General features: G+C 51.6%; 1 protein-coding gene across 2 annotated transcripts; it reads right to left on the bottom strand.

Annotated features, from left to right (window-relative positions):
• Positions 1 to 2,781: 2,781 nt before the first annotated feature.
• Positions 2,782 to 17,525, bottom strand: LOC110202690 (tumor necrosis factor ligand superfamily member 10-like). Of its 2 annotated transcripts, XM_020978957.2 has the most exons (5): positions 16,989 to 17,525; positions 9,340 to 9,486; positions 8,486 to 8,522; positions 6,710 to 6,826; positions 2,782 to 4,621 (listed from the first exon to the last, which is right to left on the bottom strand). In XM_020978957.2, the coding sequence occupies exons 1-5, from the start codon at positions 17,508 to 17,510 to the stop codon at positions 4,179 to 4,181; spliced, it is 1,266 nt and encodes a 421-aa protein (XP_020834616.1). In that variant the 5' UTR covers positions 17,511 to 17,525; the 3' UTR covers positions 2,782 to 4,178. The 2 variants fall into 2 exon arrangements, with proteins under 2 accessions (XP_020834616.1, XP_078003843.1); XM_078147717.1 differs by lacking the exon at positions 9,340 to 9,486.
• Positions 17,526 to 21,593: the final 4,068 nt, after the last annotated feature.

Genomic DNA, 21,593 nt, shown 5'->3' with positions numbered 1-21,593 from the left:
CGCTAGCTCTTACATAAGCTAAAGAGCTGCTCTCGTGTAGTCATTTTTCTGTCGTGTCCCATTCTCTGTGACTCCATTTAGGGTTTTCTTGGCAGAGATGCTGTAGTCGTTTGCTATTTCCTTCTCAGCTCATTTTACACATGAGGAAACTGAGGCAAACGGGGTTCAGTGACTTGTCCAGGGTCACCCAGCTAGGAAGTGTCTGAGGCCAGATTTGAACTCAGGAAGCTGAGTCTTCATGACTCCAGGCCCGGCACATTAAAGGGCTCCATAGTGCCTTAAACCCAGCCTCCAGACAGTCCCCCTGTCCAGCCGGCTTACCTTCCTCTTCACTCTCCAGCTGGGACCAACATTATTTTCTATTTGGGGTCTCCTCTGGTGACCAGGGCGATCTTCCTGACTTTCAACTGAAACCTGCCTCTTCGTACATTCCAAACACTGCCAAGGCCACGACATTAAAAGAGCCATCATTTCCACCTCCAGGCTTCTCTCCCCCAATTCCCTCAGCTGACAGACGTGAGATGAGCTCAGGGCTCTGATCCTTCCCCATAACGCCCCTCCACAAACCTTCCGGCTTGCTCACACTCCATTCTACCGGCTGGATGGCTGGTTTTTCCTGACAAGCCTCAATTTACCTCACAATAACTTGATCACAGTGGCTCTGCCCTTTGGGGACACTTATTTGAAAGCACTTTAAAAACTTAAATAACTAGCCTGTCTCTTCTCCAGGCAGAATAGCGGGAGCTCCTTTCGAGGATCTCCAGCTTTAAGCAGCCCCCCTTCCCAGTGACCTCGCCATCAAGCTTTCCTTTCGGTGGACACTCAAACTGAGCCACCCTCCATTTTGTTTGAGAGTGGCTCTGATCCCTAGGGAGTTCCTTCCCTCCTGCCTCCCTTAGCCTCTTCATAAGGCCGATGGGACATCTTCGTTGTGCTACTGCCTAGTACATAGTACATAGAAGGATGGCACTGCTAGAGATGGCACCTGCAGATGAAAAGGAGGCCCAGAGAAGGCAAGAGGCTGGCTCGAGGTCACACAGCTTGGTGTAGGGCAATGCCACACCTTGCAGCTGAGGCACAAGGCCTTCCAAATGGTGAAAGGTCTAAAGGAGAGCACAAAATGTGCTCCAGTGCCCCATTGTTTGGGGAAGACTTGGTTGGCCCCGAGGTTTTCCCTCAGTTCCTTTTCACTGAAGCAGGCCCAAATGATATGCTTAGGCCAGGAGCACTTACTAAAGACTGCCCTTTTCTTTTCCCTAAGTACATCTAATGGTCTGATTTTCTGCAATGACATTTGGGGTTACTGAAATCACTGAAGGCCCAAAATGGGGGAGGGGCTGAGTCATCTTGGCTTTCTCTGGTCATTAAGTGCCCTGGGAGGGGAGGAGGGCACTTCACCAGTCTGGTGAGTCACTAACAGCACCCTTGGGAGATGATTCACTTCCACTCACTACCTGAGTGCCTTTAGGAATGTCACTCAGCTTCTCTGGGCCTCAATTTCCCCATCTGTAAAATTGAGTAAAGGTCCTTCAGGCCCTGTCTCCTTGTGGACTGGGTACAGAAGACTAGCCTGAGGGTGAGGAGGGACAAAGATGAAGACCCTATAAGAGCTCAAACCTAGTAGAGGGAGGAAAAAAACAGATTATAATGCAAAAGAGAATGGTAGAGAGCAGCTAGGTGGCGCAGTGGATAGAGCACCAGCCCTGGAGTCAGGATGACCTGAGTTCAAATCCAGCCTCAGACACTTACCAGCTGTGTGACCCTAGACAAGTCACTTAACCCCAAATGCCTCACACAAAAAAAAGAGAGAGAATGGTGGCATAAACTGTGTTTCAACAGGGAGGAGTTTGGAGTGGGGAAACCAGGGCAAAGACATTCTAGGCACAGGGAAATGGTGTAATCTAAGGCCAAGAGGAGGGGTATGCAGGATGTGTCTAGGGGATGACAAGTAGCTCACTTCACCCATAGCTAATTTGGGGGCATGCCATCCCACAGCTCCAGCACTCGGTCTAGTTTTGCCTTTTCCCTTGGAGTCAGTGAGGGGAGGGGTGGGGACCAGTGGGCAACAGCAGCTGCAAGGCTGGCCTTGGGCCACATCTGTCCATCTCCAGGGCCCCTGGGCAGCTTAAAGGGGTGTCTCTTCCCTTGGATACTTTGTCTGATCACTGGGTGGGGGTGATAAAGTTCCAATTTCAAAGCCAGGCAAGCATGAAGCTTCTGGATTCCAGCTGTCCAATGGAAACTAGCAATCAATAGATGTCCCCCTCAGATGGGTTTTTGGAACCAGCCTGAGTCTGAGCAAGGCATCTTCCCCAAGGGGTCCAACGACTCTTGGAATGGAGGGCTCCAAGGACAACTTGTGTTTGCCTGAGGCTTCCTAACAGTCCGTGGTGGAGAGAAAGCTGCCTTTGTTCCCAAAGGCCAGGAACCAAATCTTGACTGCCACTTAGTGCCCTGGTGAGAATGGGTTAGTCATGGGCCCACCTCTCCTGTTCACTCGCTTTTCCCTCAAATGAGGGGAGTGGACCAGAAGACTTCCAAGGTCCCTTCCAGCTTGACCTCTATGACCCTCTAATCATGGTAGCTCAGAGCACTTTTCTGATCCTTGGGATTCCTCACCTGTAGAATGGGCATGATATTAGCTCCCTGCTGCTGCAAGGCTCAAATGAGACAAGGACCCAAAGCATCTCAAACACTCATAGTGCCAAATGAAGAGAAGGGGTGATGGGCTGTGCACGTGGCCAAGGGTGAGAGATCTGGCCAAGAGGATCACCCAGTGGGTGTTGAGAATAATATGCAGTCTAGATTTATTAACAGACAAATCCAATAGAAATGATGGCCAGCATGCAGAGGGGACCCTGTCCTTGCCCATCCCTTATGCCCTTGACCCTCCCTCCACCCTCCACATACCCTTCGGCAGTTAGTCCTGTAAACAGTCACAGCCCCGTGACTCCATAGCTAATATGCCAGTCCTCTCTCCCCATACATATAAGGGTGGCTCCCTATCAGGTCAACAACTTGTTCCCAACAGCTTTGTAGGGACCTGGGATGGAGGGGGAAGTGGGGACTGGGAGTGGAGAGGAAGTATTGTTCCTGGAAGGAAAAGGCAAAGACAGGCACAGAGTCACTGAAGAGTGGGGGGGGGGGTTCTGGAGCCAGACCCAACTGCCTGGCTTCCTCTGGCAGTGATAAGCTGTGTTGATCCCTGAATCCCACCCCCACCCTCACCCAACCCCTCCACTGTGACTTCCTCTGGCCTCTGGCTCAGATAGCAGAGGGTCCCAAGGTCAGGAGTGATCCTGGTAGGGCCCCCTTGGGTGGCTTCAGGGCCACAGACTGAGACCTAGAACCCTCTATTCTTCCATCCTCTGGTTTCAGGGGTGGGGGTGGGGGTCTCTGTTCCCAGGGGTCACCTCCCCCAGGAGAAGCAGTAAGCTTTCTTTCACTTGGGCTAGGCCAGGAAGAGAGGGATGTTGTCTGGCTCCAAGGCCCCCTCCAGGTGAGCTGGCCTTCCCGGAGCCAGGGCTAAAATGCTTTGGAGACTCTTTCTAGAGCACTTGCTTTCTTGAGGATGTTTGAAAGTAGTAAAGAGACATCTAAGGGCAAATCCTGGAATGGGGAGTGGGGAGGGAGCAGGGCAGGGAGCTGGCTTTTCTGTACCCGGGCTCCTCCTGCTCCATACTCTCAGTTCTATGAAGCCTGCTGGCCTTTGTCCTGCAGAAGGAAGTGAATTTTCTGGCCTGGTATCCATAGCTAGGTCAACTAGACAGACTCATAGGGCTTTGCCCCCCCACCTCCATCCCCTGGTACCCAGAGTCCTTTGTTCAACCTTCCCTTCAGATCACAGAGGTCCTGTACTCCTGCCCCTCCTCCCCATCAGTCTGCCTCCTCCCTAGAGCTAGAGAACAATGAGAAGGACATGGTACTTAGAATGACACCCCCCCAAGCCCAACTACCACCTAGGCAGAAAAGGAAAATCCAGTTCTCTGTCCTTTGGGATCTTTCCAAGCCTCCTTGGGGCAGTGGGTGAATAAGGCCACTGCCTCCCAGGGCTGGAGTTGGTCCTGTGGTCCCAGGAAGGTCAACTAGAGCAAACACATTAGGCAGTCCAATCAGACAAGTCAATTTCAGAGGAAAAGTTGGCCCCTAACACTCCTTAAACTGGGGCCAGCAGCTTCTTACATAGCCAACCGGAAGGCCCCGAAGTAACTGGAGGTGCCATCAGTATCATCCACAGCCAGGGAAGAGACAGATACCAGGAGCTCATCCCCTGCTTTCAACTCAAAGAGGCCCCCCTGGTAGATGGCATGGAGGCCATACTCAGCCTCTGGAGACCAGCACTTAGTGGCTACACCTTTGAGGAGCAGGATGGGCTGGCGGTAGGCTGTCTGCCTGCTAATGCACTGTACCAGCTGCTGGCTTGTGGGCTGGCTTCCTTCAGCCTCTGCTGGGTAGCGGAAGTAGATCTGAGAGTACACGTAGTACTTGCCCCCCTGGCTGACTCTCAGTGCACCTGCCTTGAAGGTGATATTCCGAAGGTGGGAGAGCAGGCCTCGAGACTCCCAATTGTGCAGAGGGTAGCGGCAGGACTGGGGCAGCGCCCCAAGGTGGTCAAGGTTGCCTAGAGGGAGATAAATGAGAGACAGTTCAACTCACTGAGCAATTATTAAGCACCTAGTAGATGGAGAACAGATTGGAAAGGCCAGAGACCAGAAACCGGGAGACTAGGTGGGGAGGAAGGCGCAGAGGCACAGGGTTAGAAGACAATTGGATCCCCAGTCTCCAGTCCCATCTCACACAGCCAGGGACCTCACCAAAATAATCCCCACTAGGCCATACCCAACAAGTGGGCATCCAGTCTCTGCTTGAAGACCTCCAGAGAGGGAAAAGCCACCGCATCACCATGCTTTGCCTAAACCTCCCTCTGTGCAATTACCAAGCACCCCCCCCACCCCAGCTTCTGCCCTCTGGAACCAGACAGAACAAATCTGCCTGCACGTGACAGCCATTCCAGAAACCTTCTCTTCTCCAGGGAAAGCATCCTCAGGGCCCTGAGGGAGGCCTCTCACTTGCCAGGAGATGCAGGGCAAGGAGTAGCCCTGGGCTGTCTGAAGAGTCAGCTTTTCCTTCAGACTCTATTACTCCAACTGCCTGGGGTCTCCCTAACCTAGGGCTGCCCTCCCCACAGGTTCTGGCTTGGGGAGAAGGAGATCCCTAACTTGGAAGTCTCCCCAAGGCCTCAAAATAAATCACTTCACATCTTACGTCACCTCCCCGATAACTTGCTTCTCTCTCTCTCCTTCACACCACACCCCCCAACCTTCGAAGCCAGCTAGCTAAAGGATCGTACTGCAGTCCTCAGCAACGGCTCTCCCATCTCCTGCCCCTTCCCCTCCATTCCTACTATATGATTCTTACTCCTGGGCCAAGTTTAGAGGCCTGGAGTGCTGGAAGGGTCCTTGGGGACCATCAGCTCCAAGCTGCTCATCTTGTAGGGGAGGTACTAGAGTACCTGCTGGGGGGAGGGGCCCGAGGGCCCCCAGGCAGCACAGCAGCCAGATCCAAATGGGCCTAGCTCCTGTGGCTCCTCCCTCGAGTCAGCCTACGCTCCCTAAGACATTTGTTAAGTGCCTACTATGTGCCAGGCGCTGTGTTAAGTCCTAAGCAGCCCACTCCTGGGCTCAAACTCTGGTCCCAGGCCAGCCTCGTCAGGCTTATCTGTCATTACTCTCCAACACGCCCCCTTGGCTTCAGCCATACTGGCCTACTTGCTGCTCTCTGTGAATGTTATAGACACTCCCACCTCCAGGTCTTTGCTTAGGCCGTTCTGTGTCTGGAGCGCCTATCCAAATTCTATTCCCAACACTTCCTAGCTGTGTGACCTTGGGCAAGTTGCCTGGCCTCTCCGAGTCTATTTCTTTAATCTGTAAAATTCCAGGATTCTTAGAAGGCTCCCTAGGCATTAAAGCACCTTGGGCATTGTATACTCTGAACATGTGGGCTGAGATTGCTGCTCTGTGAAGGCTCCTTGGACAATTACAGCTCCCAGTGGTCTTGCCTGCGTTGATCTGCTGGGGGGGGGGGTGCGCACGCGTGTGTGCGTGCTCGAGCGCCCCTGACTGGGCTCTTGGCATATGATGCCTTGCAGGCAGCAACCTTAGCTCACAAAGCAAGCGCTGGAAGGGACCTAAGACGCTATCTAGTCCAACTGCCTCATTTTTACAGAGGAGGAAACTGAGGCACACACAAAGAAGGGAAAGTGTCTTGCTCGAGGTCACACAGTTATGGAGCTGGGATTTGAACCCAGATTCTCTCCTCTCTATTAGTCTTGTTTTGTTTCTCCAACTGGTCAGGAAACTCCCAGACGGCAGGGACCTTGCTTCTCCTTCAGTCTCCCCCCATTAACCCAGGGTTGGGCCAATCACTGGATACTTACTAAATACTGATTGGCTAAGGCCTTTATGTCACTTGGATGGAAGGGGAGGGGAGTCTCAGGTCCCAGGAAGAGAAAAGGAGGGGACCTTTCATCCCTCCAGGGTATATAGTGGTATGCTGCTAGGCTGGCATGCTATCCTTCTGTTCTTTCAGCAAGGAATAAGTGAAGGCCTGATATGGTGTTAAGGCCCATTCTTAGTCTTCTGAGGACCACAGTGGTCCTGGGTGCAAGGATGTTCGGTACGCCTCTGGGTTCGGTGGGGTCTGCACTCACCCGAACTGACAACAGTGTAGGGGATGAGGGTGACGTGGGCTGAGGGCTGAGCTCCGATGGCGAATGGGTGTGGCATCGGAGGCTGCCCTTCCGTGCCGGTAGAGGTGCTTGTCAAACCTACAGAAAAAAGCAAATGACAAAAAAGCTGGAGGAGAAAGGGGGGAGAGGCTGCTTGTGATACAGCCCATCCCCCATCCCAGACCTCAAGGCCAAGGCCAAGAGGATGGCTTCCCCCTCCCCCACTCCCTTCTTCAAATTGGACGGGAGGAGACGTGAACAGCCAAAGCACAAAGGTGTGGAAGGAAAAAAGGAGAGAGAGAGGAAGAGAGACAGAGAAGAGAAAGATGAGGGAGGGAGAGAGAAAGAGAGAGAGAGAAGGATGGAGAGGAGAAGAAAAAGAAGGGGGGAGAGAGAGAAGAGAAAGATGAGGGAGGGACAGAGAAAGACAGAGAGGAGAAGATAAAGAAGGGGGAGAGAGAAGAGAAAGATGAGGGAGGGACAGAGAAAGAGAGGGAGAGAGAGAGAGAGAGAGAGAATTTCCTGGTCCAGAGACCTTGAACCAAAGTCCAAGGGGAAGAGGCAGCAGCCTCTCCTCTTCCTTGTTTATACGCGCTTGTCCAGCAGTTTATGTGACCTTATTTGAGCCCTGAACCAACCCTGTAAGTTAGATAACTACCTCCATGCATTATAAGCACCATTTGACAGATGCTCCCACTGATGCACAGGAACGCTAAGTAATTTGCCTAGGGTCACAGAGCTGGTGAGTATCTAAAGTGGAACTTGAACCAAGCTCTCCCTGCTTCCAGTCGGGTATTCTCTCCCCTGCACTGCCTTCCTCTCCTCTGGACTCCCAAACAGCCTCCTTGCCTCCATTCTCTTCCTCCTGAGCTGTCTTTGGAAGACTTCCCTTCCCAGCATTCCTCAATGCATGCCCCCTGGCCAACTCCCTGGTTTTTACCCACACCCCTCCATTTGCACAGGCTGTCCCCCACACCTCCACACAGATATTCTTTCCTCATCTCAGCCACCTGGAAGTCTGGGTTTCCTTTAAGACAGCTCAACCCCCCCCCAGCCCCCACTGCTCCTGCCCTCCCTAATTCCTTGTACCCATTGGGCAGATGTTCTGAATATAATGTACTGGCTATCTCTACTTACTGTCCCCACCCTCAGCCCCAGCCCCCATTAGTATGTGAGGAGGATTGTTCCATTATCTCTTCCTGTAGCCTCAGTCTCTAGCACAGTGCCTGCACACAGTAGGTGCTTAAGAAATGCCTATTGGTTGACTGATTCAACTTCACAAACTAGTGAATCTTTATTATTTAAAAGTCACCTTTCTATCAGATGCTTGACACTTACTAGCTGTGTGATCCTGGGTAAGTCACTTTAACCCCAATTGCCTCACCAAAAAGGAAAAAAAAAAAATCACTGTTCTAGACATTTGGAGCAAAGAATTCTGAAGGTCAGAGTTGGTGGTGTCACAGGGGATAGAGTGCTGTATCCAGAATCAAGGAGATGAGTTCAAATCCAGCCTCATACTTTCTAGCTAGGTGACTCTGGGCAAGTCACTTAACATCTGTCTGCCTCAGTTTCCTCATATGTAAAATGGAGATAAAAATAGCACTTACCTCCCCAGGGTTGTTGTGTGGCTCAAATGAGCTAACATATGTACAGTTGTTTTACAAACCTCCAAGTTCCATATAAATGCTATCTGATGCTATTATTACTATCTCTCTAAGAGGGCTTGTTCTTAAGTAAGCCCTGAGGGAATCAGCTCACCTTTCTGTAAACTCCGGTGGAGAATGTTTTCAGTCACCTGGAAGAAAAAAAGGCAGACATAAGAGAGGCCTGAGCTGGCAGGTCCAAAGTCAATCAACATTTATTAAGTATCTACTATGTGCCAGGCACATAGGGGCAGCTAGGTATTGCAGTAGATAAAGCACCAGGCCTGGAGTCAGGAAGACTCATCTCCCTGAGTTCAAATTTGACCTCAGACACTTTCTTAATGTGTGACTCTGGGCAAATCATTTAACTCTGCCTCAGTTTCCTCGCCTGTAAAATGAGCTGGAGAAGGAAATGGCAAACCACTCCAGTATCTCTGCCGAGAAAACCCCCAGAAAGGGGTCCTGAAGAGCCAGACAGGACTGAGCAACAGTGTTCTACAATCTGGGGATACCCAGAGACAAGTGAAACAATGCCTGCCTCCTTTCCAAAGGCTTATGTTCTAGCAGTGAAGGCAATACTAGGTAATTTAGGGAGGGAGGAAGGGGAAGAGATGAAGTGTCCTGTGTGAGGAACAGAAAAGAGCTTGGCCAGAACACAGAACACACAGTGGTGAGTAATATGTAAGAAGTCTAGAAAGGTGGCTTGAAGCCCAGTTGTGAAGAGCTGGAAAGGCCAGGCATACAGTCCTAAAGGTAAGAGGGAGCTACCAAAGTTTACTGAGGGGGTGTTGTGTGTGTGTGTGGGGGGGTCGAGTGTAGAGGTGTGTGGGGGTGGGGCATTTGCTTGAGCATGTGTGAGCACACATTTGTATGTGTGTGTGTGTGTGTGTGTGTGTGTGTGTGTGACGAAGACAGGCAGACAGACCGAGGGGCAGGTCAGGAAGAAGGCTCCTCCCCGAGGCTGCTCACCGATGTCACGTAGGATTTGACGCTGCCCATGAGCTTGAGGCACGTCTGGTTGTGCAGCAGCTCCTCCAAGTTCGGGTTCTCCTGAAGGCTGGTGATCAGCTGGAGGCACTTCAACTCCTCTGGAATCCCCTGGGCCTGGGCCTTTAACTAAAGACAGACACACACACCCTCAATCTACCACCTTGCTCTCTTGGCAGCCAAGATTTCAGCCTAAATTCAAGCCAAGGAGTCTGACCCTGATTTGCTCTTGGCTCACCACTGTGTGACTTTGGCCAAGTTGTTTAACTTTCCTGAACCTCACTTCATTCATCTGAAAAATGGGTATATGAATACCTGACATTGTCAAGGGAAGATGTAGGAGAGTCCAAGAGGAACTTTTCCAACTTGCCCAGATCTCTGAGCTAAAAAGAAAACCAGGTTTGGAGAGCCTGCAGAAACGTCTGTTGAATTGAATTGGTCCAAACAAGGCGGCCGGCTTCTCAGCAGGCCTGAGCTGAGGCAGAATGGCGAAACATCCCTGTCAGCAGTATCATACTCGAGTCCCCATGCGGACTGCTCACCAGGACCCTAGTTCATTGTCACCGATCAAAACTTCTCATCTTAGATCCCCCATAGTCTTAGGGCCAAGCTCTCTGTGGGCCCACTTGGCATCCCTCCCTGGCCCTTCTTCCCCAGGCCATTCTCACACACTCCTACCCACCACTGCACTACGTGTGGTTCTTCAAGTGTGGTCTAGGGATCCCTGGGGGGTCCCTGAGACCATTTCAGGGGGGTCCACAAGGTCAAAACTATTTTCATAACACAAAGACATTTTAATTTCCAATATGGTAACTATAACCCACATAAAAGCTCTTTGGGGAGGTCTTCAATAAATAAAGGGGTCCTGAAACCAAAAAGTTTGAGAACTGAGGATGCCGAGTAGTCTCATGGGTGGGGCTTGTTTGGAACATTCCAATTCGATTAAATGAGGACATTACCCAGAGCCTCCTTCCTCTGTCAGCCTGGTTCCAGCTCCTCTGTCTCCCCTCCAGATGCCTATGACCCACCTTCCCCTCACTCGCTTCCCTTCTTCCTCCTCATCCCTGGCCTCATCTCTCCCTTTCTGCTCCTCTGTCCTCTCCATGGCTGTTTTCAAGCTTTCTCAGTTCAGGCCATTCTCCCTAATAGGCCCCACCTGGGGGAGGCCAGGCTGAATTAGTGAGAACATCGGCTTTGCTCTCAGGTCCCATTCATTCACAGCAGCATTCTGACGCCGTTAGACCACTGCCATGAACCTGGATGTCATTGGGAGGAGTGAGGAGGAGGCCTCTCTGAGGCTAAAATGGCTCTCACAAGTCCATGCTTTAGGACCCAATTTATACCAAAGCAAAGGCCAAAGCAAAGGCCCCGATTTGGGGCAAAAAAAAAATAAAACAACCCAAACCACAATCCAATAAAGCAACTAGAGCATTGAGCCACGGGAGGAGACCTGGCAGGCTGATCAGAAAGCAAAGACAAGGTCTGTAGAAGAGCGTCGCGGGAAGCAGCTGGATGGCAAGTCCACCGAGACCTAAAGGTTTGCAAATGGCTTCACGTTCACTAACTCATTTCAGATTCACTGTATCTCAAACAGCCTTCTAGTGTTGGGATAAATGCCCTGGCCACCTCAGCAGCCCCAGGGGCGTGACAAAAGGGGATGAGAGCATCTTCTGGCCCAGCCCAGGCCCTGCCTGCTCACCAATGGGAAGAGGACCAGCTGGAAGTATCCAAGCCATCATAGACAGTTTGCACCCAAAGAAATAGATACTTAACCAGAAAACAGGAGCCCCATTGAGAGCAATGAAGACAAAGAGCAGGCTGGGATTTTAGTCTGAAGTGGTGCAGGAGCCGGCTTTCCTCAGCCCTCGGGAACACCAGCTTGTTTATTTTAGAGGCAGCCAGGCATAGTGGAAAGGACAGGACTGCGGAGTTAGGACCTAGATTCAAATCCTCCCCTTGGCTCTTATAATCTGCGATTGGACCCTGTTCTGAGCCTCAACTTCCTTTGCTGTTGTTTAGCTGGTTTTCAGTTGTGTCTGACTCTTTGTGACCCCATTTGGGGTTTGCTTCGCCAGTGAGTGTCTGAGGTCACATTCGAACTCAGATCTTCCCAAGTCCAGGCCCAGCGCTCTATCCACTGTGCCACCCAGTTGCTCTAGGTGAAAAATAGTTCATTGGCATTTCACAGGGTTGTTGTGAGGCTCAAGAAAATAGTCTCCAAGGCCAAAGTAAGCTCTGGATGGTGGGCTTACGGCCCTTCTGTGGCCCTCTCTTTGTCATGCTCTCCCGTGGACATCTCCTCTCTCACGTCCTTTTAGGGGACCCCCAAGTTCGACGTGTCTCTAATCCTCCTGTCTTAGACTTCCAACTACCAGCTACCTGTGCCTGAGCTCTAGCACTTAAGCAGTGGGTAAATGCCCAGCTAGCAGGGCTGAAAAGAGCACTAGAAGAAGCCAAATCAGGAGTAAGTGGGACCTTGATCAGAGCACAGACTATGAACCAGGGAAGAGGGAGGCTGCAGGGGCACAACCTGGCATCACTCTGGGGTGACCGGGCTGAAATGTTCTTCCTGCTTCCCAAGGTGGCAGAGAGTATGTCCAGAGGCAACAATAAAACTTATCTTAAAAAACATAAAGTAGCCTGACTGTGGATTACAGCAACACATGAAACCATGGCAAAGAAATACTGTTATTAAGCTGGCAGGAGCCCCTCCCTTGCGTAGAAGCCTAGCCCACCCCCAGCCGTGGCCCCAGTTCAGGGCTGGGGGGAAATGAGGACCCAGGGGATCCAAATCCCAAGAGCCTCAGAGGGACCACCTGTTCTGTGCCAATTCCAGTCACTGGCTCTTCTGCTCCATAACTCAGTGCCCTGGGGACGGGGGCTGGCCTTCCTCAACTGAGACCTCCCAGGGACTGAAGAGTCAGTCAGCGGGGCTCAGCAGGGGAACAGAGATCGTGGGGGCCACTCCCCCAGGCAGATGTTTCCTCCTCCACAGAATGACTGCTGATGACATGCACTAAGAATTCTGAGACACCCTGGCTTGTTACTTCCCCCATTTGACAATGAAATAATTGCATCCCAGAGTTCGTCCAAGGTCCCCCAGCTGGTACTAACTTGCTCTCCTGACTTACTATATACTTTCCCCTACCCTATAATGCTGCCCTGAACCTATGGCCAACCCCAAAAAAATATAACTGTGGAAGACATACACACACCTAGAAAGAATTTACAGGATCATCTTGCCCATTCATTTTCTAGATGGGGAAACTGAGGCCCAGAGAGGGGAAGGGCCCTGTAGATTAAGTGGCAGAGGTGGGATCAGAACCCAGGTTTCCTCTGACTCCAAATCAAAGGTACCCTCTGACATGGCACCTCACCTGCCTCCCAAACACTGTCCCAACACTACCCCTGTGCCTGGCTATGTGACCCATGACCAGTCTAGGTGTGCCAGGTACCACCAGTCATAGTCTGGAGCTCTGCCCCCAAGATGCTCTACTGGACAGAATCCATTGCCTGAGGAAGGTCCAAGCCTGCTAGACTGTCCCCAGGCCTAGTCCTATGTTCCCAGGTCCCTGAGCCTGGAGCCCTTCTGCACCAAGGGGAAGTCAGTAACCAGAAGTCCAAAGGGATAGGGAGTGAACGCCTCAGCCCAGAAAGCCAACTGAGGAACCTGGAGCCAGTCAGCCTTTTCCCTCAGGGTAGCTCTGAACAGCTTGGTCTGCAAGGCTGTTCTGGGCCTCCTACTGCCCAGGACCAGGTCTTGGATTTCTCTGACCCCCTCCCAGATCCTTCCCCCACTCTGTGCCCAGTCCAGGTCTGGCAGTCAGGCGGGGCTCCCCAAATGCCAGTGGAATGACTAGCTATGTTCTCCTTCAGCCTGTCTTCCTCTGGAGGCCGAGGCCTTCCATAGAACCAGTCAGCTGTATTTGCACATGGCCCAGTAACGAGAAAAACTCCGTGGGGCTAAGGAGGTGCCGTCCATCTTGGGATGCTAGACAGCCAAAAGACTGGAAGATAGAATCCAGTGTGAGAGAGAGACACAGAGAGACACGGAGACAGAGGCAGCCACCCCTTCTGGTGTGAAGGCAAAAGGCCTGGGTTTGGACTCTGGAAAGGAGATGGGGTCCCATTCCAGTTCCACCATCAAGGAGCATCTAGTCTTAGGAGACCCACTTCCAAAGTAAAATGGGACAAGTGCTATGAAATCACCAAATGTTTACTGAGTACCTACCAACTCTAGAAGTGACGAGATAGGATACGTAGCAGAACCATGCTGGATTTGAGGTCAGAAGGCACAAGGTCAAATCCCAGCTTCCTCACTTACTCTGTGTGATCTGGGATAAGTTACTTCTCTCTGGGCCTCAGTTTCCTCATAGACTCAATGAACCACAAGAGGCCAGTCAGCTCTTGATGCTACAACTTTTTGAATTCAGAAGGTCTATTAGGCTTTCAGTGTCTCATGGAGTGAGATGAAGGGACAAGTGGGCTTTGACTCATCTCGGATGGACCTGTGTGTTCCTGGGTCCCGAGAGCTAGTAATTGGGGAAGCTGATCTAACCACATTTGAGAAATAACAAAGTCTACTGATGTCTTTGATATTTAGTCATTTCTGGAAATGCCCCCCCCCCAATTGAACTCTCTCTTACAATAAAGAATCAAGGACTGGCTGAGGTGGGCACAGCTGCCACCATTGTACCCCAGCAGCCTCGGCCTCTCCTGACTTCTGCTAGTCCTTCTTGAGGTTCTGGCCCACGTGCAATGTACACATCGTGCTGTCTCCTCCACTTGAAGGTGAGCTCCTCCAGGGGAGAGATCCAGGGGATCTAAGATGAGTCTTTCTCTGAATTCTCCGGACTTAGTATAGTGCCTGGAACGTAGTAGGTGGTTGCTGCCCGGCTCATATCCAAGTATCAATACATTTTGAAAAATAAAAGTAATCCAAGGTGTGAGTGAGGTGAGGTGATGTGGGGTGGGGTGAGACAGCCCTGTGCTGACATGCCCAAGTAAAAACTGACCCACAAACCAAGTGTCAGAAACTGCAAGTTAAGATTTTGCACTGGCTGTGAGCCTGGGCCTGTTCCATTCCGGGAAAGGCAAAGCTTGCAGGGGCAACTCAAGTGGGGGTGGAGAGGGTAGTCAGAGCCAAACCCAGGGTAAGGAGGGGCTGATGCTCACTAGTCTGGGAGCTCAGATTCAAGGCAATTGGACTAGGCCAAAAGACTGTCTCCCCTCCCTCTCTCCCTCCTTCCCTCAGGCTCTGTAATGTATTTCCAAGATTTCCCAAGAATCAGTCACCATATACCACATGGGGCAAACAGCTGGGATTTGCCAGCCACCTCTTCCCCAGCATGCAAAGATCTTAGAGCTGGGAGTCAGAAGCTCTGGCTCTGAGCCTCAGCTTTGTGGCTGGCTCAGACAAGCCAGAGTTCTGTAGACTGGTAGAACAGTAGGGCTGGAGGGGACTTTAGTCTCAGGAGTAAAAGGAGGCAGCCTCAGGGAAGTCAAGTGAGTTGGACAAACCCTGGCAGCCACAGCGGCAGAGGTGGAACAGAACTCAGGTCTCCAAACTCCTGAGGGCAGGGCTCTTTTCATTTTGCCACAGTTTACCTCTGAGACTCATTTTCTGCTCTGTCACGTGGGGTGAGAGACAATCCCTTGTCCCAGCCTCACAAGCCTGGAGTGCAGTGAGGAACCAGTGAGATAATGCAGAGTGCCAAGGCAGTGAGAGCCAAAGTGAATGGTGACCAGGACACAGGTCCCTGGTGCCTGCTTGGAGAGCAGCGGCAGTTGTCAGGAGGGGGTATTTGCCAGACCCAGCCACCCTGGAAGAGGAGGAATGACAGCAAGACAAGTAGGAAGAGGGGGAGAGCCTCTTTGGACCCCCAAAGGCTCAGTGGCAGTAGTGAAATTGCCAATGGAAGGTGTTCACCACGACACCACCCAGAATGGCAAACAGAGCCTCCCTTCCACAGAAATGTCCCACAGTCACCTGAAGGGGCCCCTTTGGAGGAGGGCGTGTAGTCTGTGCCACCTGGGTGCCAAACAGCAGCAAGTTTAAATAGTCCAGAGACAAACCAGGCTATAAACCAAGGCTCCCGAGGCCACCTGCTCAAGAGTGGAAAGGAAATACCAACTCCCTTCTAACATAGAGGAAAGCTCAGCAGTGGGAAGACCTGGATACCTGCTGGGAATAGGTCACAGATTTAAACCAGAGGAGGACTGAAGAGGGCCATGAGGGAGGATAATCCATAGTACCCTTTCATTTGCAAAGAAAACTGTAGTGAAGACTTGTGAACCTGAGTACTTGTAAGGGGAACTGGTGGTGGCTCCTCTAGGGTAAGTGACAGACACTGAAGGTCCCCCAGCTTCCACCTATGGGGCAATAAGCCCCTCAACAAGTAAGAAGTCCCCAAAGTGTATCCAGGCTGATAGAATCAGGAGGTGCCTCAACCTGATAAATACTGATAAACTGAGGTAAGCAGCTCTCTGGCCAGAAAAGAAATAGGGCCGAGAAACAGTCTCGGAAACCTGAATGCTTCATCTTCCCTTGGGGAAGGGGGCTCACTCCTCCTACCTCCTCATCTTGACCCAGCTCTTCCACACTAAGGCAACCCTGTGAGACTGGAGTGAGAGAGAACCCTGGGAGTACGAGAGGCAGCAGAGACTGAGTGCTGGATTTGGAGTCAAAGGACTTGGGTTCTAATCTTGAGTCTGTTATGATCTGTGCAATTTTGGCGAGTCCTCTAATGAGGCTGAGCCTCAGTTTCCTCGGGCGTTAAATGAGGGGCTAAGAACGGACGTTCTAGCCTAGGAAATGGTTGGGATTCGAAAAAGGTCAAAGCTCACAGGTGGCCCTACAGAGGTGGAGGGGAAAGGTGGTAATTGTGGACTCTATTCTATTCCCAGGGTTCTGGCTTTGTCAGAGGGCACCTCGAATTGGCCAGCCAGGAGATTCTCCCCTGCCTGGAGCGTCTGGCACCCGCTCCCCCTCTTCAGCCTCGCTTTTCCTCAATCTTACTTTTGTTTTTCCACAGTTTGCTTCGGCGCGCGGGCTTTGCTTTCGTTTTCGTTTATAGCCAACGAACCTGCCCTTTGTCCAGGCGCTCAGGTCCTCCCAAGCTAGGCGAGGCACCTTTGGCCCGGGCCAGGGACGCGCGGGGAGGTCACGGCCGCGAGGGACCAGCCGAGGGCCTGTGGGGCTGCCAGCAAAGCTCTCCCTTCCCAGGCAGCCCAAGGGGTGAGAGAGAAGCGGAACCTGGCCGGGCGACTAGCCTTCAGCCCCTGCATCCATATGGTTGTAGTCGCCAAACTGCGTCTCATGGACGCCGCCTCCGCAGTACGAAGAATTCGTGTATAAGCACAGACTGGGGGTACTTATGTACAAAAAGATCGCAAAGAAAACAGACTCCTCTCCTGGCGCGATTCCGCCGCGTATAGCTTTTTACTAATCCGCCCCTTGTTCCCAGAGAGCTTCTCCCTCAAAGTGCTGAATGGATAGATCTAGGGGCATGCAGCCGTGCCTCCCCTTACCTGCCTGCCGCCAGTGCCTAGGTTTTCTGGAGAAAGGTGGGGGAAAGGAGGAAGCTCGCAGGCCACCTACGACCCAGGGCAGAGCTCCAGCCCCGGCTCACCTTGGAAATGGACATGGTGAAATAGACAAAGAGGCCGGTGGTGGAGGCGACCTGCAGCGCTAGGATGGCCATGGCCGTCGTGGCGAGCCACACGGGGCTGCAAGACCCCGACCTCCCCTGCTTCCTCCTCGGGACCTCGGGATCCTTGGAGGCCCCCATCATGCACGCCGAAGAGTCGCTGCTGTCCGATCGGAAATAATGCTGTGTGGGGGGCGGCAAGCCCATGACCAGGCCCGGGCAGCAGCGGCTAGTGAGCGAGAGGTCGGGCGGGGCAGCCTGTCCGAGGAAAGCGGGGTCCGTAGGTCCAGGAGACGCCAACGATCCCGAGCTGCAGCTCCGAAGCGTCTCCGCCTCTCCGGGGCCCGCCCCCCGCCACACCAGCACACAAACACAAAAGCAGCCTGGCCCTGCTAACCTTGCTCGGCCCTCAGGCCAGACGAGAGGGGAGGGAAGAGGCGTGGGAGAGCCGGGGAGGAGTTGCCGAGATTGTTTACGAGTCCCAGGCGCGTCCCAGGAGTTCATTGATTCCCCGCTACTTAGAATGGAGTGTAAAGGTAAACCTCCCAGGGGCCTCTAGGAGATGTCACTTTCTTTTGGTCCTTTCCAAGGACCCTGGGAGCTCCGCTGGAGCCACTGGACTGAGCCCAGAGGCCTTTGCAGAAGCTCGCATTCTGCTTGTAAAAGCCGGTGGGATTCGTTCATTCCTTAGTCCTCTGGCGCTGCTCAGCGCTTCTCTAGCCATGGCCACGTAGTTCTACTCCTGGCTTCTTCCTGCCTTTATGAACCGGTCACACTCGCCTGCCGGGGGAAAGAGTCTGTGTACTCCTTCGGCCCTGCTGGGTAGGAGCTCCGCCAAGTGTCTGAGCAGCCCTTTTCGGGGGCGAGAAGCTGAGGCTAGAAGTTGGAGTTAGGGGGCCTGACTTGAAAACCTGGTTCTGCAGCTTCAAATTGTGACCTTGTCCAATTAGCTGTCTCCTGGACAGACTCAGGTTTGTCTGGAGAGGCTCAGCGCCATCTTGGTCTCAGGGTGACGAATTTTTCATCCCTAGCAACTACTCAAAGACGATCCATCTCCCAAAGCACAGCAAAGTTGGGATGCCAACACCCAGGAAATGGTGGCACCTTGAATTTCTGAAGTCTTAAGACTGGAAAATGCCACTCGTGACTCCCTGATCTGCCTCAGTTGTCCCAAGTGCTCTCTCTCCTCCTCAGATCACCTCAGATTTACTGACGTGTAAATGGGGTAGAATAATCCCCAAGTCGTATAATCACAATGGCTAATATTTGTACAGCGTTTTAAGATTCTGATCCTCAATCACCCTGGGGAGGTAGGTGTTATTTTCTCCCTTTAATAGATGGGGAAACTGAAGCAGAAAGAGGCTAGTGCACTCACATATTCAGGACTACAGGTCAGGTGCCCTGGCCACTGGGCCTCCAGTTGCCTCCGCCTCAGCTCCGGGAGGATAGATAGGGGACTGGTCTCCATCTCCAGTGTCTGGCATTTCCCCTTGCATATCTATAGAGTGGAACAGGAGGAATAAGCATTGATATAGCTCATACCTTATACCAAGCACTGTGCTAAGCACTTTTTACAAATAGCTCATTTGATCCCCACAACAACCCTAGGAGGTAGGGGCTCCTACTATCCCCATTTTACAGTTGAGGAAACTGAAGCAAACAGAATTTTTTTTTACTTGCCCAGGTTCACATAGCTAAGAAATGTCTGAAGCAGGATTTGAACGAGGGTCCTCCTGTCTCCAGCCCCCTACCCTACTCCCACACACATTTGCTCTGCCACATCCCCTATCGGCCTCTATATAGTAATAAATGCTTGTTGGTCTTAAGACAGAAGCCTTGGGTTTGACTCTGGCCTCTTTCACTTTTAATTTGATGACCTCAGGCAAAGTCCGTCCTCTTTCTGGACTTGAGTGTCATTATCTGTAAAATTAGAGAGCTTGACTAGATTGGCAGACCTTACAATCTGGTCAGTAACTCCAATTAATAAACATTTATTAAGTGCCTATTATGGGCCAGGCACTGGTAAGTGCCGGGGATATCAAAAGAAGCAAAAGACAGTTCCTGCCCTCAAGGAGTTTACAATCTAATAGGGGAGAAGACATGTGAACAAGCATATATAAAGCAAACTGCATACAGCATAAATAGGAAATTTACATTTAGGAAGAGAAGGCAGGCACTAAAATTAAAAGGGAAAAGCTTCTGGTAGAAGGTGGGATTTTAGCTGGAACTTGAAGGAAGCCAGAGAAGCTAGGAGGCAGAGATGAGGAGGGAGGGCATTCCAGGCATGGGGGAGAAATTTCCCAGAGCCAAGAGAGGGAGCATCTTGTTCATGGAACAGGTAGGAGGCCAGTGGCAGTAAAGGGAGTTGGCAGGGAGAAAGGTTTAAAAAGACTGGGAAGATAGGAGGGGGCTAGGTTATGAAGGGTTGTGAAGGTTATGAATACCAAGCAGAGCATTTTGCGTTTGCTTCTGGAGTTTGTTGAGTAGGGGGTGTGTGTGTGTGTGTGTGTGTGTGTGTGTGTGTGTGTGTGTGTGTAGCATGATCAGACCTGGGCTTTGGGGAAATCACTTTATTCTGGAAGCAAATATTGAGCAGTCTTTAAATTCTTCCTTCTTTCTGTCCCTTCCCCCATCCCCAATCTCCATTCACCTCCTCAGCTCCCTTAAACCATCCATCTCTGCTGTTAGAGGGACCTAGATTACAGAGAGAAGCTTCAGGCCTACCTAGCCAACTAGGAGAGCTAGAAGGGAGGAAGGAAACTTAGACGTCATCTTGGCAGATCCTCTCAGTTGAAGTGATGAGGAAACTGAGTCCCGGAAGGGACTTGCCCAGTGTCACACAGGTTACAAATGGCAGAGCCAGGATTTGAACAGGGCCGTCTGATCCCCAAGTCCAGAACAAAGTGCTTTCTTAAGCAGTTTTTCCTTATAGTGAAAATGACCTCGGTCTCTCTAACACTTTCCTATTGGTCATAGTTCTGCTCTCTGGCTTGAAAGAAAAATCAAATCCCTTTTCCACTTGACAACAATTCCGATACTTTTCTTGTATTCATCTCTTGAGAAATTAACAGCAGAGGGCTGGCCTGCCCTCCACCTTCTACCACTCCCCACCCACCCCAATGGACGCTTGGCTCTTTCTGGTCCCTGCCATCTGGAACCCTCCATTCCAGAGCTGTCTTGGTCACCTATTCCTGAAACCTAGCTTTGTCCTAAGGCTCCTTGATCGCAGTCCCCCAGCCCCCTCCCCATATATTGGACACGTACAGACTTTCCCTCTGCCCCCATCACTCAGTAACTGCTTCTCTCTCTAAGGTGACTCAATCTTTGTCAGAGCCTTCCAGCTCTCATCTGAAGACCTCCAGAGTGGCTCTTCCTCTCCCCCTCCCCCACCCCCACCTGCCCCAATCACGTTCGCAATTTCTTTCTCTAGCCCTAGTCGCGTTCCTTCCCAACACCCCTCCGACCTCCCATTTCCTTAACTTTCCTCTGCCTCCGGGCTCCCAGGACTGCATACAGAAATGAGCATCCCTAAAAACAGGGGCTCCCAAACTAGGGGCTTCATACTCCTAGGGTGCCCCGAGAAGCTAGTCAAGGGAGTAAAAGGACTCTGGTAAATAACATTACTATTCAATTGAGATTAATCTCTAGTGTTCCTTAAGTGCTTATGTCCTTTCCAAGCATTGTAAGGGTGGGGTGGGGGTGGAGGTAGGGCGGAGATTTACTGAAAGCAGAAGGGTATAGGATGGGGAACCTAGTTTGGGGGACGGGGGTAATCCTAAACTGGATTACCAGTCCCACTGAGGGGCTTCAGCACAGCTACTCCCTCAAATCCTAACTATACTCCCCAGATCCCTACTCCCATGAGCAAAGATTTCTGGGCAATTTGTTTTGTTTTATGACTTTGGTAAGGGGCCCTCTCTACACAGAAAACCACCGGTTAACCCCCATAAAGAACTCTGCCCCCAGGCTCTGAAAGAGGCTGAGCTGGAGGAAAAAGGCCCAAGGCAATGTGGTTATTCAGCTCTAAGACCTCAGGGGGAGACTCTGAGTTTTTGCTTCTATCATAGATCCCTAGGGCGTAGTCCTAGTTGGGAGTTAACTGTCTGTAGGGTCAATAGGACTAGAGAAATCAAACCAATTTAAACAATTTTTCAAGTTGCTTGACTTAGAATGTCTGCTCCACTTCCTCATTGGTTTTGTATGTGTGCACTGTGGCCGCCCCCCCCCCCCCCCCCCCCGGAGTGAGTGTGGGTATGGATATGGGTGTGGGTGTTGGGGAGGGACCTTGGCGACCTTGGCGTGTATTCATGGAATGCCCTCGCTACCTATTCTACCCAGCTGAGACTGCAAGGTCCCGGGTGCTCCCAGACTGCTGCCTGAGGGTCTGCCTTGGCTAGGAGAGGCTTCTCCGAAACCCTGAGGGTGATGAATTCTATCCCCTCCCAGCAAGAGAAAGGAAATGTCCCTTTGTTCCGAAGGGAAGTGAAAGGGGGCGGGGGATTTTAAGAATTCTGTCAGCTTTCAATTTTCTACTTGTCGAGAATCCAACTGTCTGTCCTCTAAATTGGCCGCCAAATTGTTGTCCTC

The sequence above is a fragment of the Phascolarctos cinereus genome, unplaced genomic scaffold (genome assembly GCF_003287225.1).
Source record: "Phascolarctos cinereus isolate Bilbo 61053 unplaced genomic scaffold, phaCin_HiC Scaffold_8;HRSCAF=390, whole genome shotgun sequence".
Classification (NCBI taxonomy): domain Eukaryota; kingdom Metazoa; phylum Chordata; class Mammalia; order Diprotodontia; family Phascolarctidae; genus Phascolarctos; species Phascolarctos cinereus.
Note: the sequence above shows the minus strand (reverse complement) of the source record. Positions and strands in the feature narration are given on the sequence as shown.